The sequence below is a fragment of the Rhea pennata genome, chromosome 22, assembly GCF_028389875.1.
Source record: "Rhea pennata isolate bPtePen1 chromosome 22, bPtePen1.pri, whole genome shotgun sequence".
Classification (NCBI taxonomy): Eukaryota; Metazoa; Chordata; class Aves; order Rheiformes; family Rheidae; genus Rhea; species Rhea pennata.
The window spans coordinates 6540930-6559687 of record NC_084684.1 but is presented as its reverse complement, the minus strand read 5'-3'; the positions used below and the strand labels follow the sequence as shown (position 1 = coordinate 6559687).

Here is an 18758-nt window from a genome sequence, read left to right as displayed (position 1 = left end):
CCAAAAGGATGCTTTTATAGAGGTGACTAATACAGGTTCAGAAATAGATCTTGCTGCTGCAATGATGAGTATCCAAAATGTGGTTTTGCTTTTCAGGAAATGTACTGCACAACAGCACTACTGTCTTCTTCAGTAAGTGAAGGTAATTTAATCTATTTTGTGTTAAAACCCAAGAAGTTAACTTAAGAGAAATGAAAAGCACAGATCTTTTAATGTAAAGGGCAAATTTATTCATTTAGCTGTCATCATTTCATTTAAATGTAAGTTCACATCTAACATTCGCAACCTCTGGAGCCTTCCATGGTAAAATTGCTCCTTGAGATTCTCTACAGTAGTATTAGATGTCATTTCTTCTTCCATTTCCTCTATTGTCTGACAATATTGTTTAGACAACAACAAGTGACAACAGACTTATCACTCTTCAAAACAAAGGACAAGACACCAAGCTAAGCTCCAAAAACACCATATGGGCAGAAAAGTCAACCATATTCAGGGATACAGCCTACTGCTGACAAACACAACTTTCATTAGCATTAATGTATGCAACAAAAGTAGCCAAACAGGGAACGGACCCAAAACTCCATGGAAAAAATCTCATTTGAAAACAAACAAATCAGACATGAGTTTTTTGCACTGGCTCCTGAGACTTTGGAGCAGCTCTTTTGGCCCAGCTCAGCCTCAGAAATTGTACAGGGCTCCACAAGGCAATTCTCATACAAGACCAATTTATCTGAACCTAAAAACAAATCTGATTCTAGTGTCCTAACACTGAAGAATCTATATTTTTTACTTAACACAATATAGTAACAGAAGCTATTATGTTACACAGAGAAGTTCTGTCAGCTTCCTAGCCAGTGGTTACTTCTGTAGTTTAACATAGTGACTGATAAATTACTCAAAGAATAGGAACAAGTAGAAACATACCTCAGCCATTTTAGGATTCCAGCCACCATGGCCCTCTTGCATCTCCCGCAAGATGTCAATGTCCAGCAGGCATTTCACTTTGTCCCCATGCTGGAATGGATGCCTGTTTGTGCTTTCTTTCTTCTGCAATTCAGCTGGTTTTCCTAAAGAGCAGAATGACACCGCTTACACACATGCAAGGTGCAATAATATGCTTTGTCTCTCATTTGGCTTTATAAAAAGAGTTGTAAGTTAGCATAAGCTTCATTGGAGCAGAATGGTGTAAGAATCTTTTTCTACCTGCAGAGTATACCATACACACACACTGTGGGGCAGCATTAGGCAGGATTAAGAATATTATTCTTTCATCAGAAAATGCTATGGGTTATACATGAAGTAGTTCTAACAAGACACAATTCCGTCCTTGCTGGTGGAGAACACATTTGAAAGATGCCTCTCATGCAATGTCAGACTTCAGCATCTCTTCTTAGCAATTCTGGTATCCACAACTGTTGCTCAGCAGACACCCACACAGCATTCAAAATGATTTCTCTTCCACAGGTATTCAAATAGCTTGCTTTGTGGAATACCATCTTCATAGCCTTTCTGCATTCAGGTGGCTCATTCCTGAAAATAAGCTCCTCAATCAACCCTTCCCTTCCCTGATGCTCTGGTCAAGTTGCTTACGGAGAGAAAAGAAAGATTTGACTGTGTTGCAGCAACGTCACTAACAGTCTTCTGTTTTATTTCAGGGGAGCAAAAGAACATCTGATTCAAAGAACACCTAAATTACACCTTAGCAAGTCCAGAAACACACTCAGAATGAAAGTACTTTCCATGATTTCACTGAAGAATTAAGAAGAAAGGTGGATTGTGGCATGTTGCCAATACAGATATCACCTTTATCCTCAACCTTTTCCTAACTCCCTGTTGAGCAGGTATTTGGCAGCTCTGTTCTCAGAAGGTTCCCTTTTGTCATATTTCCCTCCAACATACTTGTTGGTCCACCAGACCCATAATATCTGCTTTCTGAAAGCACACTGAACACCAGTTAGAGAAATGCCTACCTGAAGAATGAAAAACTTTGGATTAACAAAACTGACACTAGATTGAATTTTCTGGTGACAAATGCAGGCACTCCCAAGGATTTTCATGGATTTGCATCAGCAAAAAATTGTATCAGCAGAAGGTCCCTCTTTGTTAAACAGCTGGGGGCATCTGATGATCTGATATGATCTTACACCACTACAAAACTGAGCTGCTTTGCTAACCGTCCTGTAAGAAAGGACTATATTGACATGCATTTTTTTTTAAAAATGGTACACATTATGTTAGAACATTATCAAACTAACTCCTGATTTTGTGTACTCCAAGCAGAATAGCTTTAATGTCAGGAAAATAAGAGATTGGTATGGCAGCATGAGTCTGAATTTCCCAACAGAAAACTCACTCCACACACCTAATTTTGGGAGATGTTCTTTGTAGTAAAAGCCACCAGGTGCCTCCACAACACATTTCAGGTCCACTTTCCCCTTGTGTCCAACTCTGTAGACATTCGTGGTACCATCAGACCACGTGACGCTGGCCACACTACGTCCGGTCTCTATATCCCAGCCTCGAATATCAACCACACGTCCAGTTTTGCCTTCACCACCTGACAGAAAAGAAACAGAGAGAAAAAAATATCTGGCTTGCATTCTCAGACACCAATATGCAGAAAATTACCTGACACTGGGATTTTTACTAAGATACAATTTAATAACATTTATCTTAACTAGATCAAACCCAAGGAGAAAAAGCAGGGCAAAACAAATGGGAGAGGAAGTGCAGAGCCCAAAGCTCCTAGGTGGGAAAGATGAAATTCTGACAGAGAGGTTGCTGCCAGAAAGGATTTCTGCACGATCCTATATAGAAGCTCACAGGCCATCTTTACATGATGAACATATACAGAGGCCTGCTTCACTCTCAGCAAACTGCTGCCTGAAGCAGTGCCGCCAATCAAGTGTTCTTCATATATAAGAAGCAAATGAAACAAAAATAAAGTCAGGAACTTATACATCCTCCTCATAACCATCAGCTGCAAAAGGCAGAAGGTCTCAGTCATCTTCCTAATTAAGGAAGTTAAGCTATGAGACAACTCAGTTTGATCTAGCTCAGAGAGAATCTCTGCATCAAGCTTGTGGAAAGACAGCCAAGCTGTTTTCTTTGGAATACAGATACACAAAAGTTGCATTTTGTAAAAGCATAAAGGTCATTTCTCCTGGTCCACAGAAATACTGCCTGGCCAATGCATGGTGTCATGGCACCACACTGTGGCAAGGTAGAAACACAACAGCATTGTAAAAGTGACCCAAGATCCTTCACTTCTCTCTCACACTGGTCAGGTGGGCAAATACCAAGTACACTTTATTCTAGCATTTCTCTTTACCTGCCCAAGCAAGGAGGAACACTGCTGAAATGATCTAGAACACAGGAATACATCTGTGAGCCAATAAATCTGTCTCATGCAAAGGACCATGCTGTATTAACACTGAACCTAGTTATACAGGTTCAGAATTTGCAGATTCTGTTCCTTATTCTTCTGTCAAATCTGCAGGAACTTGGGCAAATCCCAGCACTGGTTTAGTGCTTTTCCAAATGCAAACAGCACTCTCTGTCTATCTCACTGGCAATTAGAACATTATTGGTCAGACAGTAAGGTTCTAATTGCCTGCAAAGTCTTGGAAATTACCAGGTTAAAGGAATGAACTTCCTCATCTAACCGCACATTCATCCAAAAAGCATAACGCAAACTAGCAGGCTTTATTGATAGTTCCATCAATGAAAAAAGCAGGCCTTCAGTGGATTAAAACGAGAACTAGAACCCCCCTATGTATCTTGATTTTTATTGGAAGAAAAATTTTAAAGTCCTATATGCCTTTAGAATCTCTCCCTAGAAATGGCAGGTGGAGCCCAGTTCTATATACAATTCACACTGCAGTCAGTTATTAGATCAGCACTCTAGATATCCACCCACATGATTATTATCCAGGAAATTACAACTTAGGTTACCAAAAGCATTTCTGTGATGTAACCTTCCCAGTTATGCCTGAAGAAAGACTTCTAGGTTAGAACTCAAATCGTAGCAAGAGGGCAGATAACAGGAATTTTCATCTTCCAAACACTTTGCAGATAGACATCTACCCAGGCCAAAATGAATCAAGATTACAGCTCCTGAAAAAGGAAGCGGCATCAGATATCCATTCTTAATGACCAAAGGAGAAGAGAGCCTCTGGGCAGTACTGGTGTTCAAGGACAGCAACACAGTGATCTTGCAGCAACACTGTGCTCCTTTGTATTACTAATGCGGACAGGTTATAGCAGATTGCTGTTGTCCTCTTCCCCTACATTTTTAGTCTGCAAGAAACCTGGCAGGTATCATTGGCCTTAAATTAGTGCTGACATAAACTGACAAATGAACTTAACATTTGCTTGTGACAGCAGGGATCCAGACAAAAAAGGTATTCTCCCTCTCTGTTCAGATGCTCTTCTACAAAGAGGGCACTGTCAGCAGGTCCAGCTTCCACTTCAGTAGTGCTTGGACTCTGACAGATGGTAGCAAGAAAGAAAAAAAGAAAAGAAAAAAAAAGAAAAGGCACTCAGAAGCATTGAGTGAAAAGTTTCAAGTGACTGAAGAGTTACCAGAGTCTACTCTGAGCAGAACACAGAAAAAGGTTTGGTTACTTGGCAGGTTCTCCAGCAGCCAGTGCAAATTTCTGCAGAGGGCTTGAGGTGACAGGAACAATAAAAAGCCACAAGCCAAATAAAAGCAAGACCATTCTCAACTAGCTTCCATTGCCCTTAACAGACACACAGAATCATGGAATTAATTAATCCACAAGATTATTTATTACCTGTATTTACATGTTACTTCTTTAAATGGAAATAGAGAGCTGATGACTTTGTGCTGTTGGGAAGCTAAATTCAGAAGAGCACTGATAAAAAGAAATTTGGGTGGATGCAGCTCCACCAAAGATAAAATAATATCAGTAGTGACTAGCTGACTATCTGGCTTTGCATTTCTTCTTACTTGTTTTGCACATACCACTGCATACAGGTCACATTCATTGTGAGCAACACAAGTTTCAGACATACAAATATTGACTTGTTCTCAAAAGGATGGGCAAGCTGTACTGAGCATAAACTTCTTTTGCTCTCAGACCATTTGAGTTATCTCCTGCACTGAGCCCACAGCTACAATAAAGGGTACAGTCAACTTTGGGAACTTTTGGTTTTACAACTTTATTATTTAGGAAAAAAACATGCTGTAAACATTTCAGTATGTGTAAGGCTCTGGAATAGAAACGGACAGTAGAATTTCCTTAACACTGATGCACTACACATACATTGCTACCACTGAATTAGATATAGTCCTTATATCTCAGGGCGAGGTCTAGAAAAGGCATTCTTGTCCCTTTCCAGCCTGAAGTTATAATTCAGAAATATAGAAAGTAGAAACCCACAGCAAACAGAGCTCTTCATTGGATAGCACAGCATAGGGCAAGGCTTCATCTTCTTGTAAAGATGGTGTACATTTATAGTTCTACATAAGACCTTCCAGGATGTTTCCAAGGAGTTTTCACATCTATGAAATAGGAGCAGCAAAATTTCCCCCTACACACCCCAAATGGAGTCTCTGACAAAGGTATGTTTCTAAATAAACATAAAACAATAAATAATATTAATACTCTATGAAACAGCAACCTGCATCATCTGAACAGCTCCCACAGAAGTTACTGCTCAGCACAAATGTTTTTAATTATCTATTCAGCACAAAGGAAAAAGAAACACTACAAAAATAAAAATCAAAAGGTGTTTTACAGAGTATCTCAGAAAAAGCTTACCATCTTGGTTACCCCACTCCCAGTCTGGGCCACGGACTACTTTAGCCCCTTGGAAAGTCCCTTTTAATGTGATACGAGTCAAATTCTGTCGGGGACTCACTAGGACTCTGAAAAATAGAACAAGAGAAAATAGATTCATTTATTGTTACTATTTATACTCTGTAAATCTCTGTTCCAACCAAGATCCATCATGTTAGGACCACATCTACATACAATAAAGCATGTCCTGAGTTCTGAAGAACATGAGAGAAAAATGAGAGAAAACAGCAAAATAGCTGAACAGAGGCTTTGATCCTAAAAGCTAGTCTCCCCAGGGAGGTCAAAATTCCTAGGCACTGTTCCACTGACAGTAGAAAGACAACCAGCAGTTCATACACTAGGCTAAAAGTAGAGAAGACACAAGTTTATCATCAAATACTATTAAAAATTGTGAGACTCAGGGTGAGCTTTAAAAAAGCTCAGAGTTTCCCTCAGCTATAGGATGCAGATACTTGGGGATATGAACATGAGTACAGGTACATTTCCATGAGAGCTAGTATATTAAATATTGAACATATATTGAGCATACATCAAACACAAAGTTGAACATACATAAACCTGAGGTTTCAAAACAGTTACATTCATTCACTCACACACAGCATGCCTTATAGTGAAGGATAAAAAGACCATCCTTCTTTTAGACCTTCAGGCTCCTGAAGGGGCTACACAGGGCAAACCCAAAATCTAGTAGCTCCAAAAGGAAAAAATACCACACACATTCTACGGCATGCAAAACCCACAAATTATATCACGGCAAGTTAGTTTACTGAGGGCAAGATACGACTGTTCTGAATAAGTGAAAATTAATTCTTTTTTCTATTTACTGGTATTCTACAGCACAAGATACAATGCTTGCAAATCAAAGCCAACACAGTCTGACTTTAGTAACTTCAGCTCATTGACCTACATCCCTACACATGGCAGAAGCTGCCCTACTATGAATATCTTCAAGCAGTCTTAAACATCATAGCAGGAGGGTGCTTCATTACCAGTTGTGCCATTTATGCGCATTTATGCCATTCACATGCTCCCAAGTAGAACACTCGTGTCAACTAATGTAGGTCTCAGATAGTGAACAGGTATCTTTAAAACAGAACCCTAAGAGATGGGAGGAGGAGAAGAAAAAAAAGAAAAAGATACACAAGTAAGGAGGTCAAATATTCAGCATAATAGGATGAACATGCTAAATCACAGTTCCAGCTGAAACAAGGAGTTTGATCCCTTGTCCCCTTTCTGATTGATACCAATATTTTGTGATGTTCACACCCCTCCTGACTTGCAGTCATATACAATAGGGAGCAAGAGAGATGAAGTCACTGTAAAAAGGGTTGAATTTAATTCCTGCTCTGCCACAGGCTTTGAGCAAATCACACTAATTTCTATATCCCTTTTGCAGAAGAAAGGTTTCATTTGCTCAACTGCTACTCAGCTTGGCCATTCAGGCTGCGGACTTTTTAGGATAAGGCCTATCTTTTAACCAGGGCAAGCACAATAAAGTCCTGATTTTAGCCCAGGCACCTGAAAGTTGTCTGTAAAATAAATGACAGTAGGACAACTCCATCCTCATGTAAGAAACTATCTTCTGTTTAAATGTTGGGGACAAGGTGTCATAATTGCCTACTTTTCCTAGCCTCACAAAAATTTTGACCTTGTATTGAACCACATTGCTGATCAGTAATTCAATAAAATGATGCAAGAATCAGATGTCCTAAGCCAATTCTTCTTAAGTTTAATCTAAATTGCCATGTTTTGCTCCAAATACTGGATAGCAACCAAAGTTATTAGTGTTGCAAAAATACCCTAAGGATAAATTTAATCACTGTGATAATTAAAATTGTTATTAAAGGCAATAAGACAGCCATTCACAGTCAGGAGCCATTTCTGCCCTAGAAATTCCAATTATATTAGATTACTACAGAGTCCCACAGGAAAACATTTCAGAGTGACTGTACAGGATGAAGCTACACCTCCCTTGAATATGCCCAGAACCACACCCTTGGGGGTATTGTGCCTATGCTCACTTTTCAAGGAAGTGCTTACCTAGCTCCTTCTATCACTGAGAACTATGGTCACCCTTAACACTCCAATCAGGAAAAAAAAAAAAAAAAAAAAAAAAGGGGGGGGGGGGAAGAGAGAGAGAGAGAGAGAGAGAGAGAGAGAGAGAGAGAGAGAGAGAGAGAGAGAGAGAGAGAGAGAGAGAGAGAGAGAGAGAGAGAGAGAGAGAGAGAGAGAGAGAGAGAGAGAGAGAGAGAGAGAATCTCCTGTGCTTTACAGATAGAGATTTGAGACCCAAAACAATTGACTTTCAGAAGTTCAGAACAGAGACAGCTCTTTCTATTTGCAGTAGTAGTTTGAGACCCTGCTGAGGTCAGGGTACCCAGCACAACTAACATACCTTGCAAGACTGACTTCCCCTCTGCAGAAAATTCTCATTTGAACAGACAAGCACAATGCACAAGACTGGAAAACAGAAGAGAATGCCACCCAAAAATGTAGCAGACCATAAACACAGTGTTAATTAAATCGTTCCATCTCTTCTGAGAGGCATAGCTGGGAGTTAAAGTCCCAGTTCACAGCAGATACAAATCCACAGTTCCCTTAGGAAATCTAATGATCTACACAAGCGATCACAAGAAAACCCCCAAACCAAACCAAATAAACCCCCAAAACACCCCACTCTGGGATGGGGTAAAACTGACTTCAGTGATGCAAGAAATTCTAGATTCTTTTAGTCTCCCTAACATAGCATTTACTGAAACACCTCCAGTAAAGCACAAAGGAAGGAAATTCTAACAGATGACAGGGAGACAGGCATATGCTGACTGCTTGAGCATGAACCAGGCTAAGACAAGGACACTAACAAGTAAGAGATCAGGATCACGTAAACCTATTTCAGGAACCATCCTCACCAAGAAATTCCATAGGTCAATCCTGTGCTTCCTTGCTAAGACATAGTTTGATGTACGTTTCTGCAGTCTTAGCTGGGCAAGATAAGGGATGGAAGCTTGCTGTCTTTCTGCTAACCTCCAGATCTAACTCATATCACACTCTGCTTAGGAAAGCCACAGCTGGGTAATATTTCACACTTAGGTTATCAAATATGAACTAAAAATGTATCTGTACCTGAGATTCAATCCTGCACTGCAGACAGAAAGTGTTCTCAATCATGCTAGAGAGCTCTCAGAGGAATGATAAAGCAGCTCCAAGTAGAATCACAAGCAATATATTTTTTTCATCATCCTTTAAACATGACTATTAGTTCAAAACACAGGCTAAGAATGTTTTGGTGAAGCTTTCTTTTTTTTGCTTGCAATTTTGCTCAGGTAACTTTGCATTCCACAAATCAAACAAAGTATTCCAAGCTAAATAAGAGAAGTGCTAGTGTGAGGATATACCCTAGGGTTCTGTAAATTACATATTTTTCTTAAGATGGCACAGACTATAGCTTATAGTCTGGCAATTAATGTTGTTTTTTAAATAAAATTCTACTATAAGTATTAATGAACACTAAAAAAATGTATGTTAGGAAATGAATGTATCATCACAGGATAATTTCACGTTACTCATTGAAATTTCTTGATTCAACAGTTTAAGCTGACTGAGCTTAAACTGTGTTTAATCTGTGTGCATAAACAACACATATTGCAGAGACTGCTATGGTAAATAAAGCTGTATCACATTTATTGACTAGTAATCAAATGTCCAGAAGCTGGCAATCAGCTAATTAGTTCAAGTTTACAGTGTAATCAGTCACATATTTATCATATTTTTAAAGCTGCCTTAAATAGGTCTGCACTGCATATACCTCTACGATAACAAGCATTTGTTCTTTTAATGTACCAGATTTAGAAGTTGTGGTGAACTAGACAGGGCTGTTTTAAGAATCACTGCTGCAAATAACTGCAGACTCCATTGTGACTACAGTATAAAAAACAAAGTGAGAAAATACTGAATATATAAATATTTCTTATGTTACACTACACAAAACTTATCCACATAGTTTGCTGTCACTTTCACCTCCATTGTTCTCCAAACCACAGTAGAATTTAAATTTGTTGTTAAGAATGTGATTGATTGGTGAATGAAGACTAGCAAATAGCTTGGGTCAAATGCACCACTCCCCTTTCTGAAATTTAAATTTCCATCCTCCCTGAAAGGGCGACAGTTACAAAATGCTATTGCTGCTTTTGCAATGGAATATAATACTACTAGTAGTTCTTGAATATATTAATATTAACATTTTGCATAAGAGGAGGAAGAGTATCTCAGACCTGATTATTTGCATAATTTACCAGAGAGTGCCTGACCCTTCTAGCCCTAACCTTCTGGCTGCAAAGACAAAGAAGTCTTTTCCAATGAAAAGAAGAATATAGATATCAGATTAACAGATTTTTATTCATGAGATGTGGGTTAACTTCTGGGATCTGCTGTGGGGCAACTGCACAGCCATCAGCAAATCACTTCATCTTTCTGCATATCATCTCCTTCTAAATTTCTCTAAATTAAAAGTCTGATACATCAATTTAGACAGTAATTTCATCAGGGCATGAACTATCTTTCACTATGCCCAGTGGTCAGCTGCACAAGATTCAAACCAGAATGCCTTGACCTACAGATCAAACCTAGTCTATTTGCTGAAGCTCTCAAACACCCAGCCCCCTTGGCCAATCCACTTAAAAAGCAACATTTGCATCCATCTAATCTAAGTTTGGCTTAATCATACTAGCCAGTCCATGTGCACTAACAGCAAAAAAAAAGGGTGTAGGAAAAACAGTGACCAAGTCAAACTAAACAAGATTGTGCCAGTCTTTCTAATATGACATGCAGCTCTCATCTATTTCCCTCCCTTAGACAGCTCAACAACTACTTGAAAAGCTCTTAGGGGGGATATAGAAGAAGGATAAGGGAAGCACGATAATTTTTTGCAAGACATCTGTCCACTTTATAAAGCTAGTATGAGGTAGCACTTGCCTCACAGTTTTTGTTGTTGCTACTTCCTTGGTAATTACTCAAGGATTGCACAGTTCCTGTCTAATATTTGCCTTTACTAGATCTCCTACTATCTGATCCAAATCCTAGAAGGGCTTATGGGATTCTTTCCAAAGATTTTGAGCAGTTTACACACTTCAATCTTTCAAATTTTCCATCAAGTTGCTGAGTAAATCTGGTCCATCCTTTGGTTTCTTTGCTCCATTAAACCACAAAACAAGAATGCTAGATTGCTCTGCTTGTTCTTACCCCCTAAATCTGGAATGCACATCTGACTCAAGGTTGCTCACTTTTTCCTACACAAGCATCACCTCTGCAAACACCAAACCTGCATCTTCAGATCACTAACATCACCCCAAACTGGACTTAATTACAGCCTATCTGGTCTCCCTTACCCTGTTATTTCACAGTAATGGAATACATCCTGAGGAGAGGCAGTGGAATGAAGTCAGCACTAGGACATTAGACTTGCAGCCAGATGTTGCAAGCAGGTAAGGCTGCCTGCAAATCAGAGTGTCCAAAGCAGAGGCAACTGGCACTTTCCATTGATTGTGACAACAAACGAAACTAGTCCAGGACAAAACTCACTTGCTACCCTGCTTACAGATGCTGATTTATCTTTTAGTTACTGAGCACGTATATTCAGAAAGCAGATACAACATCATGTGGAAAAAAAAAACAACAAAAAACAAACAAAAAACCCCAGGTCTTCAATGAAACCAAGCTGTCCATTCACTTAATCTAAGGATGAGAGCCTCTCTCAAAACTAACAGCTATAAAATTCAAACTAGATGATGATAGAAGAATCAAGATATTTCAAACAAAATATTCCACTCAGCATGCCCTGCAAAATTTTATAACCCAAATAACCAAAAAAAAAAAAAAAAATCCTTATTTTCCAGGAAACAGAGAGAGACTGAGATGCCATAGTCTTAACACAGTCAGGAATCAGACTCAACATCCCAAGTTCATATCTAGTATTGTAGGCAACAAAAAATTCAGTACATTTGTAAAGACAGCATCTTTGGACACTGCAAAACTCAATGGTCTAGATTCAAGCTCTAGCTTAGAAAGTCTGTATATCACCAATCGTCAGTTACCAAAAAAATAGAGCACAATATACAAAGACAACATCTTATTTTTTACTCATTTTCCCTAAGCACTGCTCTCTGTTGAGGACCTTATACTGGGGAAGTTAGATGTCTAATCTCACTCACTGTGTATATGCAATCATATGCAAGATTTGATATAGCTTTTGACCAGAAGTCTACAGCACATCTTCAGGTGTTTGTAGATTGCGTTCTGTCTTGAGGCTTATTGCTGTTGGCCATCTCTTTCCCTTCATCTGTCTCTCTTCCTCCCTTTCATCCTCCCCTATCCTATAAAGACTGAACCAAAGATAAACATACCCCAATTCCACATTATTAAGAACAGATTCTTGCCTTAGCTTGACCTAATAAATTTTTCATTTTTTGTGGAAAATTTGTCACTGAAGAAAGTGGTGAGGGAAGGAAGGAATACTGCTGAAAGGGACAGTGAAGAACAGAGAGGAAACAGCTGGAAAATAAGCCTAGAAAAATGCCAGAAACAGTAGATTTCCATCTGTAGCATCTTTCAAAGAGATTCAAGCTCCAGTCATTGGGGACCTTAAATAGCTTTCAGGTAGGTGTGTTCTTGGCCTCTTCAGAAAACTGACTGGAACTCTCTGCATGACCTATCCAGGCTTAAAATCTCTAAAATCCTGGTATTAGTGAGCCACTACAAAAATTTACATGTTTGTCTAGCCTATATTTAGCTGCACAGATGCTATGTTGTGAGTCTGGCTGTAGAAGAGCAGGTGGCAGCAATTTGTTGCATAAGGCTGTCACACCCATGTGAGATGCTCTGAAGCTGTCCCACTAGAGGCCTTTGCTTCCTACATCAGAGAAACAGCAATGGTGCCAGTTGCAAGATGGGATGCATGGTGACACCCTCTCACAAAGGGCTGAGACCAGAGACTGTAAACTCCTAGCTCTTGATCTTCCATTAGAGAGATGGTTCATGTCCATCACTGTCCCCGTGAAAGCTCCATAATACAGCTGTATTCCATGGTTCTGAATTGGATCTCATTGACAGTAATCCCAAGGATTACTATCAATATAGATAAGTATAGATATAGCCCCTTCTGCTGTTATGTGAATCCAAGATTATGGGATACTATCAAATTTGGTGGGCTATTCCACCATCCACTCCCTTATAAGCTTCTTCAATTAATACCCTAGTGGGCCAATCACAGCACTTTGCCTGGGATTTGAAAGCAAAACACTACTGTGCTTTGAGTTGTTCATTTTCTCAGTCTAAATAATCACAAAACAGCCACTCCCTGCAGGAGAAAGGAGATGAGAACCTTAATCTCTAAAAGGAGACTCATTCTGTATTCATAGCCATTCAAACAACAGCAAGTAACAACAACAACAACAAAAAAAAAAATCCTAAGAAAACCCAAATCTACAAAGCAGTTATCATATCATTTTAAATGAACAGTTTTTTTTGGGGTCCTTGGGGAACTGCCAAAGGTTCTCTCTCCTACTTTATTGAGGAAAAAAAAATTGAGATGAATGATCTATGCAATAATCTCTTTGCAGTGACTGTTCTCCTATTGTCACTGCTAAGGCTTCAGGGATAAGCAAGCAATTTGTTCTTCAGAAAGCATGTTACATTGCCTAAGGGCATTGTCTTTGCAGCTCAGACCTCAGTTGCTCCAAATAAATCATGAAATTATTGTTCAAAGCTGACCTCCTTTTTTCTTATTTTGTTTTGCTTCTTTTTAATCAGAACTTTCCATTCTTAATGCTGAGCAATCTACGGAAGGCCAGACTAGCAAATTACAGAATTACATTTGCACTAAAGCAAAGCTGTTCCCATTTTCTTCCTTCTCCTGCACTGCAAGACATTTCTCAGTAAAATTGTTTCAGTTTTCCAGTTCTCCATATGAAAGCTCCTGTATAAAAACCACTTGCATTGCAGTTACATTACAGTATTCTACCATCAACTCCATCAAATGACCAAAACAAAAAGCACTTATGGTAGCCTGTTTCATCCAAGCTTAGCAGCTTTAAGAATCACAATACATGCCTTTCATTCATGTTTAAAATTGCAGCTTCCCATAACCAGAAGCTTCTTCACTGTGGATTTCTAATTTCACTCCATCTCTCAGTGTGGGTACATTCAGCACCTACCAAATAGCAAGAGTAGGAAAGATATCATATACAGTCCAATTAAAATTACTGCTGCATTTTTCTCTCACCCCTTATTTAGGCTCCCAGAAACCATGGCCACGTCCAACAGGTTTATACAGTGGATCTCCTTTTCTCTCTCTCTCTCTTTTTTTTTTTTTTTTTTTTTTTTAATTAGCTGTCTGGTGTTAGCAAGAGCATTGCTCCTGCTAACACACAGTTGATGCAAGTCAGAATACTGCTGTTTTAACAAAAGATGAGGTATAATAGACTGTGGCCTACGTCCAGACTTCTTGTTATCAACTAAAAATAATTGTATTTATATCATCTTCTCTATCCCATGCTCAACCAGACTCAGAGAAAAGCAAAGGAAGTAGGAAAAAAAAAAAAAGCCACTAAGAAGCAAGTGTTATCAGACATTAACTTCTGCTCTAGTAGATCTCAATCTCTAGAGACTTCCAGTGCTTAGATGTTTCTCAGGTGGTATTTCAGAGCGGTGGTGAAGTGTTATCCCTCCTTGCAGTGTTTTGGGAAAAGATGAAGTGACATGCACAGAACAGAACTAGATTTGACAAGTTTACTGGCAGTCTTCCAAGCTCCTCCTTCACACTGACAGCAAGCACATCACTACTTAAATTCAACCAACAGCCTGGATGCTGGGTAGACACGGATCTTGGAAAGACAAACTGTGCTTTCTGCGTCTTTACCTATCCAGACTACTCAGAAAGGGATACAAGACCTGCAAAGGATAAGAGTTCTGATGAGATAAGCACCTAGTGATCTGCCTCTTGATAAAAAGTATCAATGTTCCTGATGAGAGTCAGAAAAGTTAACAGTGCTGTCCAGTGTTCAAAAGAATGCACCACTGTTTGGCCCAAAGCAGCAGTGCCCTGCAGAGCCCTTGCAACAGCCAGTAAATTGGACACTTCCACAACAGTGCAAACTCTTACAACAACTGTTGTTTAATCTAATTTTATTTTTTTAAATGTGAGAAAGATCATGTACCTTAACAGTAGAATATTCCCAGAGCTTAAACAGAGACAGAATCAGGTGCCTCTGAATAACTACTTGGAGCTAATTGTAATAACACTCAAAGAAAACGTGTGAACACACATGTACATGGAGCAAATCCCAAAGCTCATTTCACAACAGTATCTGGACAGATTGTCACATTAACACAGGTTCAAGAAACATCTTAATCTGGTAGATAAACGCAAGCCACAAAGCTCAGTGAGGACATCTTTGGACAGCAACATCCATCCCTTTGCTACCATTCAGAAGCCTAGCTCAACAACACTGGCAAAACTATCAACTCCCAAGAAAACTTCCCATAAGGGAGGAAGAAGGGCTGCTAATCAGACACCACTGTCTTTAGCAAAGAAATTACACTTTTCATTCCATAGATACGTGCAACGCACAGTGACAATTCCAAGGCAAAAGTAAAAAAGAAAATCAGTGACAGAGAAAAAAGCTAATTCTTTACAATTGTTCCTAAAAGCAAGAGGATTACAAGACTCATCTTCATGTCCACCTTAGTAGGAGCAAACAAAACTACCGTTAATGTTATTTTTCAGTTCTTCCTTAGGACAGGAGAACAGACTTCCATGTTTTGGCATGTTATGAATGAGCATAAGATTATGGATACTGTTCCATAGTCACTCCTATAATGCTAATGCATTCCTGATAATGCTAATGTGTACAGTACAGATTATATGAGATGATGTTCTTCAGGGAATAGTACAGATTCTGAGAAGAAATCACCAATTTGAAAGTGCAAGATTCTTGTCAGCCTCTTCATGGTCACTCAATTATCTGAGAACAGAAAATAACAGAGCACCTCAAAGACATTATTTAATCTGGGCATCGGGGGAAGGGAAAGAGAGAAGGGAAAAAAACCAAAACAAAACAAACAAAAAAAAAAAAAAAAGAGAGAGAAGAAGAAAATTTTGCTCTATTTTCTCAGGCAACTCCATGAGCCAGATCAAGCTTTGTATTATTCTACAGAATAGCAACCTATAAATCTCAACACGGTTAACTAGACTTCCTCTGTAGCACCACTTACGGCTGTGAGTGTGCTGTTTCATAGCGCTCAAAGGGGTGAGACAGATCATGCTTGTTGTTCATGTAACACTGTGTGCACAAGTCATAATCAAAGCACATTTTGCATTTCCACCGCATTCCCCGAATCCCATGCTTTTTGCAACAGTCGCAAATGATGTTAGGGTGACGGACACCTAAGAAAATAAAAGAAAAGTAGTAAAACATCCACACACAAAATTCATAGAAACAAGATTGACAATGCTACTAGGCCTATATTAGCACGTTTTAAACAGAAAAATTACATGCAACATGTACTGAAGGAGATGTATAAAGCTGCAATCAGAGCAAATTAGAAGCCCTATAAATGCACTAAGATGGCATCGAGATTGAGCTAGTAATCTCTGCCTCTCCCTTGGTTTAATATGTTAAGGCAAAGACACACTATTATCACATGTGTTTGGATGTGAAGGTGGTTTACATATCTATCCCTGCTCTATCCCACCATTGCCATTGCAAAATAAAGCAACTCATTTTTAGTACTTCTTTTGCATGGGCACTGCCAATGAAAGTAACTGATATTGGAAGAATAGAACTCATCTCGTACAATAAAATAGAACAGATTTTGTATTAGAGAGCCGCTTAAAAGAATATATTAGTTTTCACTCAACAACAGGTAACTCCTGCCCTTTATCCATTGAGTGAGCACAGCTACAGCAAATAAGCTCAATCAGGATAATTTACCTGTAACAATTTTTGGCTGCTCAGTTTTCTGATGTTTGACTCTTAAACTGTTTTTTTTTCTGTGTAAGGCAGGAAATATTAATCATAAAGAAGCACAACTAATACTTGAAAGTGCATTCTGCACAGACTAACGTAACTGACTACAAAGTTTAATAAGAGCTTCACATATACAGCCTAAACAATGGGGCCCAAGTAATAGAGCTGATATCATCTTGCAAAGGCATCTCATTTATTCTGGATTAGCTTGCTCAATTTTAATGACTTCTAACATAAGAATGTGGAAAAAGTAATGGAATTGAACTCATTCATTACAATTAAGCTGTATAAGAGCATCTTTTGATTCTCTCCTATATGGTTTTCTTCCCTACAGTTCAATTCACTTATCAAAATAGTGTTTTTGTCTTGCATAGTCTGGATTGAGCAGCACTGACACAAAGCCAGAGCAGCTCACTGGCAGAGAGGTGAAGAACTTATCTTCAACCCAATTTCTATGAAAGCCATATAAATTAGGGCCATAGAAGAGCAGCAACATCTGTATCCACTCTCACCTCTTCTTCATCACATGCACACTTCTAATCTGTGAAGCAAGAATTTCTGTTACAAAAAAGTTTGCAAAACTGAAATTAACAAAAAGCAAAATGGAATCTTCCCAAATAAACTTAGATGCTTATTTGTAGATTTAAGAGTCTTAGCAGAAACCATCTGAGTGTGCTGGATACTTGTTGCTTCTATGTCATCTTTAATTTTGAAAAAAAAAAAAAAAAAAAGACCAAGCATATGTATTCTACCACATTTCTGTGCATAGTTTAGGTAACCAGATTTGAAGACCTGTATCCCGTTCCCTCTTCCTTCCCAAACTTCTAAAATAATTTTAAGCATTTAAGCATCTATAGCTGTTTTAAGGCAAGATGAGCTGTCAAACACTTCCTAAATGTGACCTTCCTAGTGCAGAATTTAACCCAATTAACCTCAGGTACATTGCTCTGGGCTTACAACATAAGGATTATGGCAGAATTTGGCCCTCTACAACTGAACACTTAAATTGCATGCTCCTTTCATATGTAGCATGAAGTATCCATCTCCTGGTCTAAGGAACTCTTTTGCTAAAAGTCATGCTAAAATTCAACAGTATGACAAAGTCAGCAAGACTGTTATCAGAACAATTACTCCCAAAACTTGCAAGGGAACAATTTTCAAAACATCTCATTGTACTTTGGATCCACCAGTAACATGGGGATGATGAAATCTGTCTAGAATGACACAGAAGAGTCAATAGTTGATTATGCTTTAAAACAGGATGATAGACCAGATTTATAGAAAAATAGGTCTGCAAGGGATGTGAAGAAATTTAAGGAGTCTCAAAAACTACAAGTCAACACAATTTTTCAAGCTGTTGAGTCAGATATCCAAGTGACACTGGTTCCTCTTTAAAATTCTTCCTGAACTGCAATATTTACAAGTATTTCAGGAAGCTACAGTTTGGACTTGTCTCTGCTGTTTAAAACTGTGCAGTGGTCATCTTTCAAATTATGAGATAAGATTCAAAAGAAAAAAAATAAATCAAAAGAAAGGAGGGAATATGAACACAAATTCTTACTAAGGAGCAGCCATATTTTCACAGATGATTCAGACAAGTTTGTCACTTTTCTCAGCTTCACTAAAAAGTTCACTGCTGAATAGAGATCCACATGCAAATAGGCCCAGTTCTTAAGCTCTCTCTATCTACTAGATCAGATACTTTTAATTTCTGCACACGAATGTACCCAAGCAATGAATTTTGTTGCCATTAGTGGGCTGATACTACACTGCTGCTTAGCACCAATCCATGGACAGGTGGTAGCAAAAGGCTTGCATCAGCCAAGCCTCTGATACGGCTCTGAGATGTTAGCATTTAATTTGGCAAGGAGCAGGTGAAGCAGGTGTTACGTATGCGAAAGGAGAGTGCTTT

General features: G+C 38.8%; 1 protein-coding gene across 4 annotated transcripts in view; it reads right to left on the bottom strand.

Moving 5' to 3' along the window:
* MIB2 (MIB E3 ubiquitin protein ligase 2) overlaps positions 1-18758 on the bottom strand; it is a 53575-nt gene that overhangs the window by 20717 nt on the left and 14100 nt on the right. For 3 of the 4 annotated variants that reach the window (XM_062593181.1, XM_062593180.1, XM_062593182.1), the window contains 4 exons: positions 16092-16263; positions 5787-5893; positions 2363-2557; positions 925-1067 (listed from right to left, as the gene is read on the bottom strand). In XM_062593181.1, coding sequence (XP_062449165.1) covers positions 925-1067; positions 2363-2557; positions 5787-5893; positions 16092-16263 — 617 coding nt within the window. Of the gene's footprint in view, positions 1-924; positions 1068-2362; positions 2558-5786; positions 5894-13928; positions 14023-16091; positions 16264-18758 lie in introns of those variants that run through there. The other variant, XM_062593183.1, reaches the window with a different exon arrangement.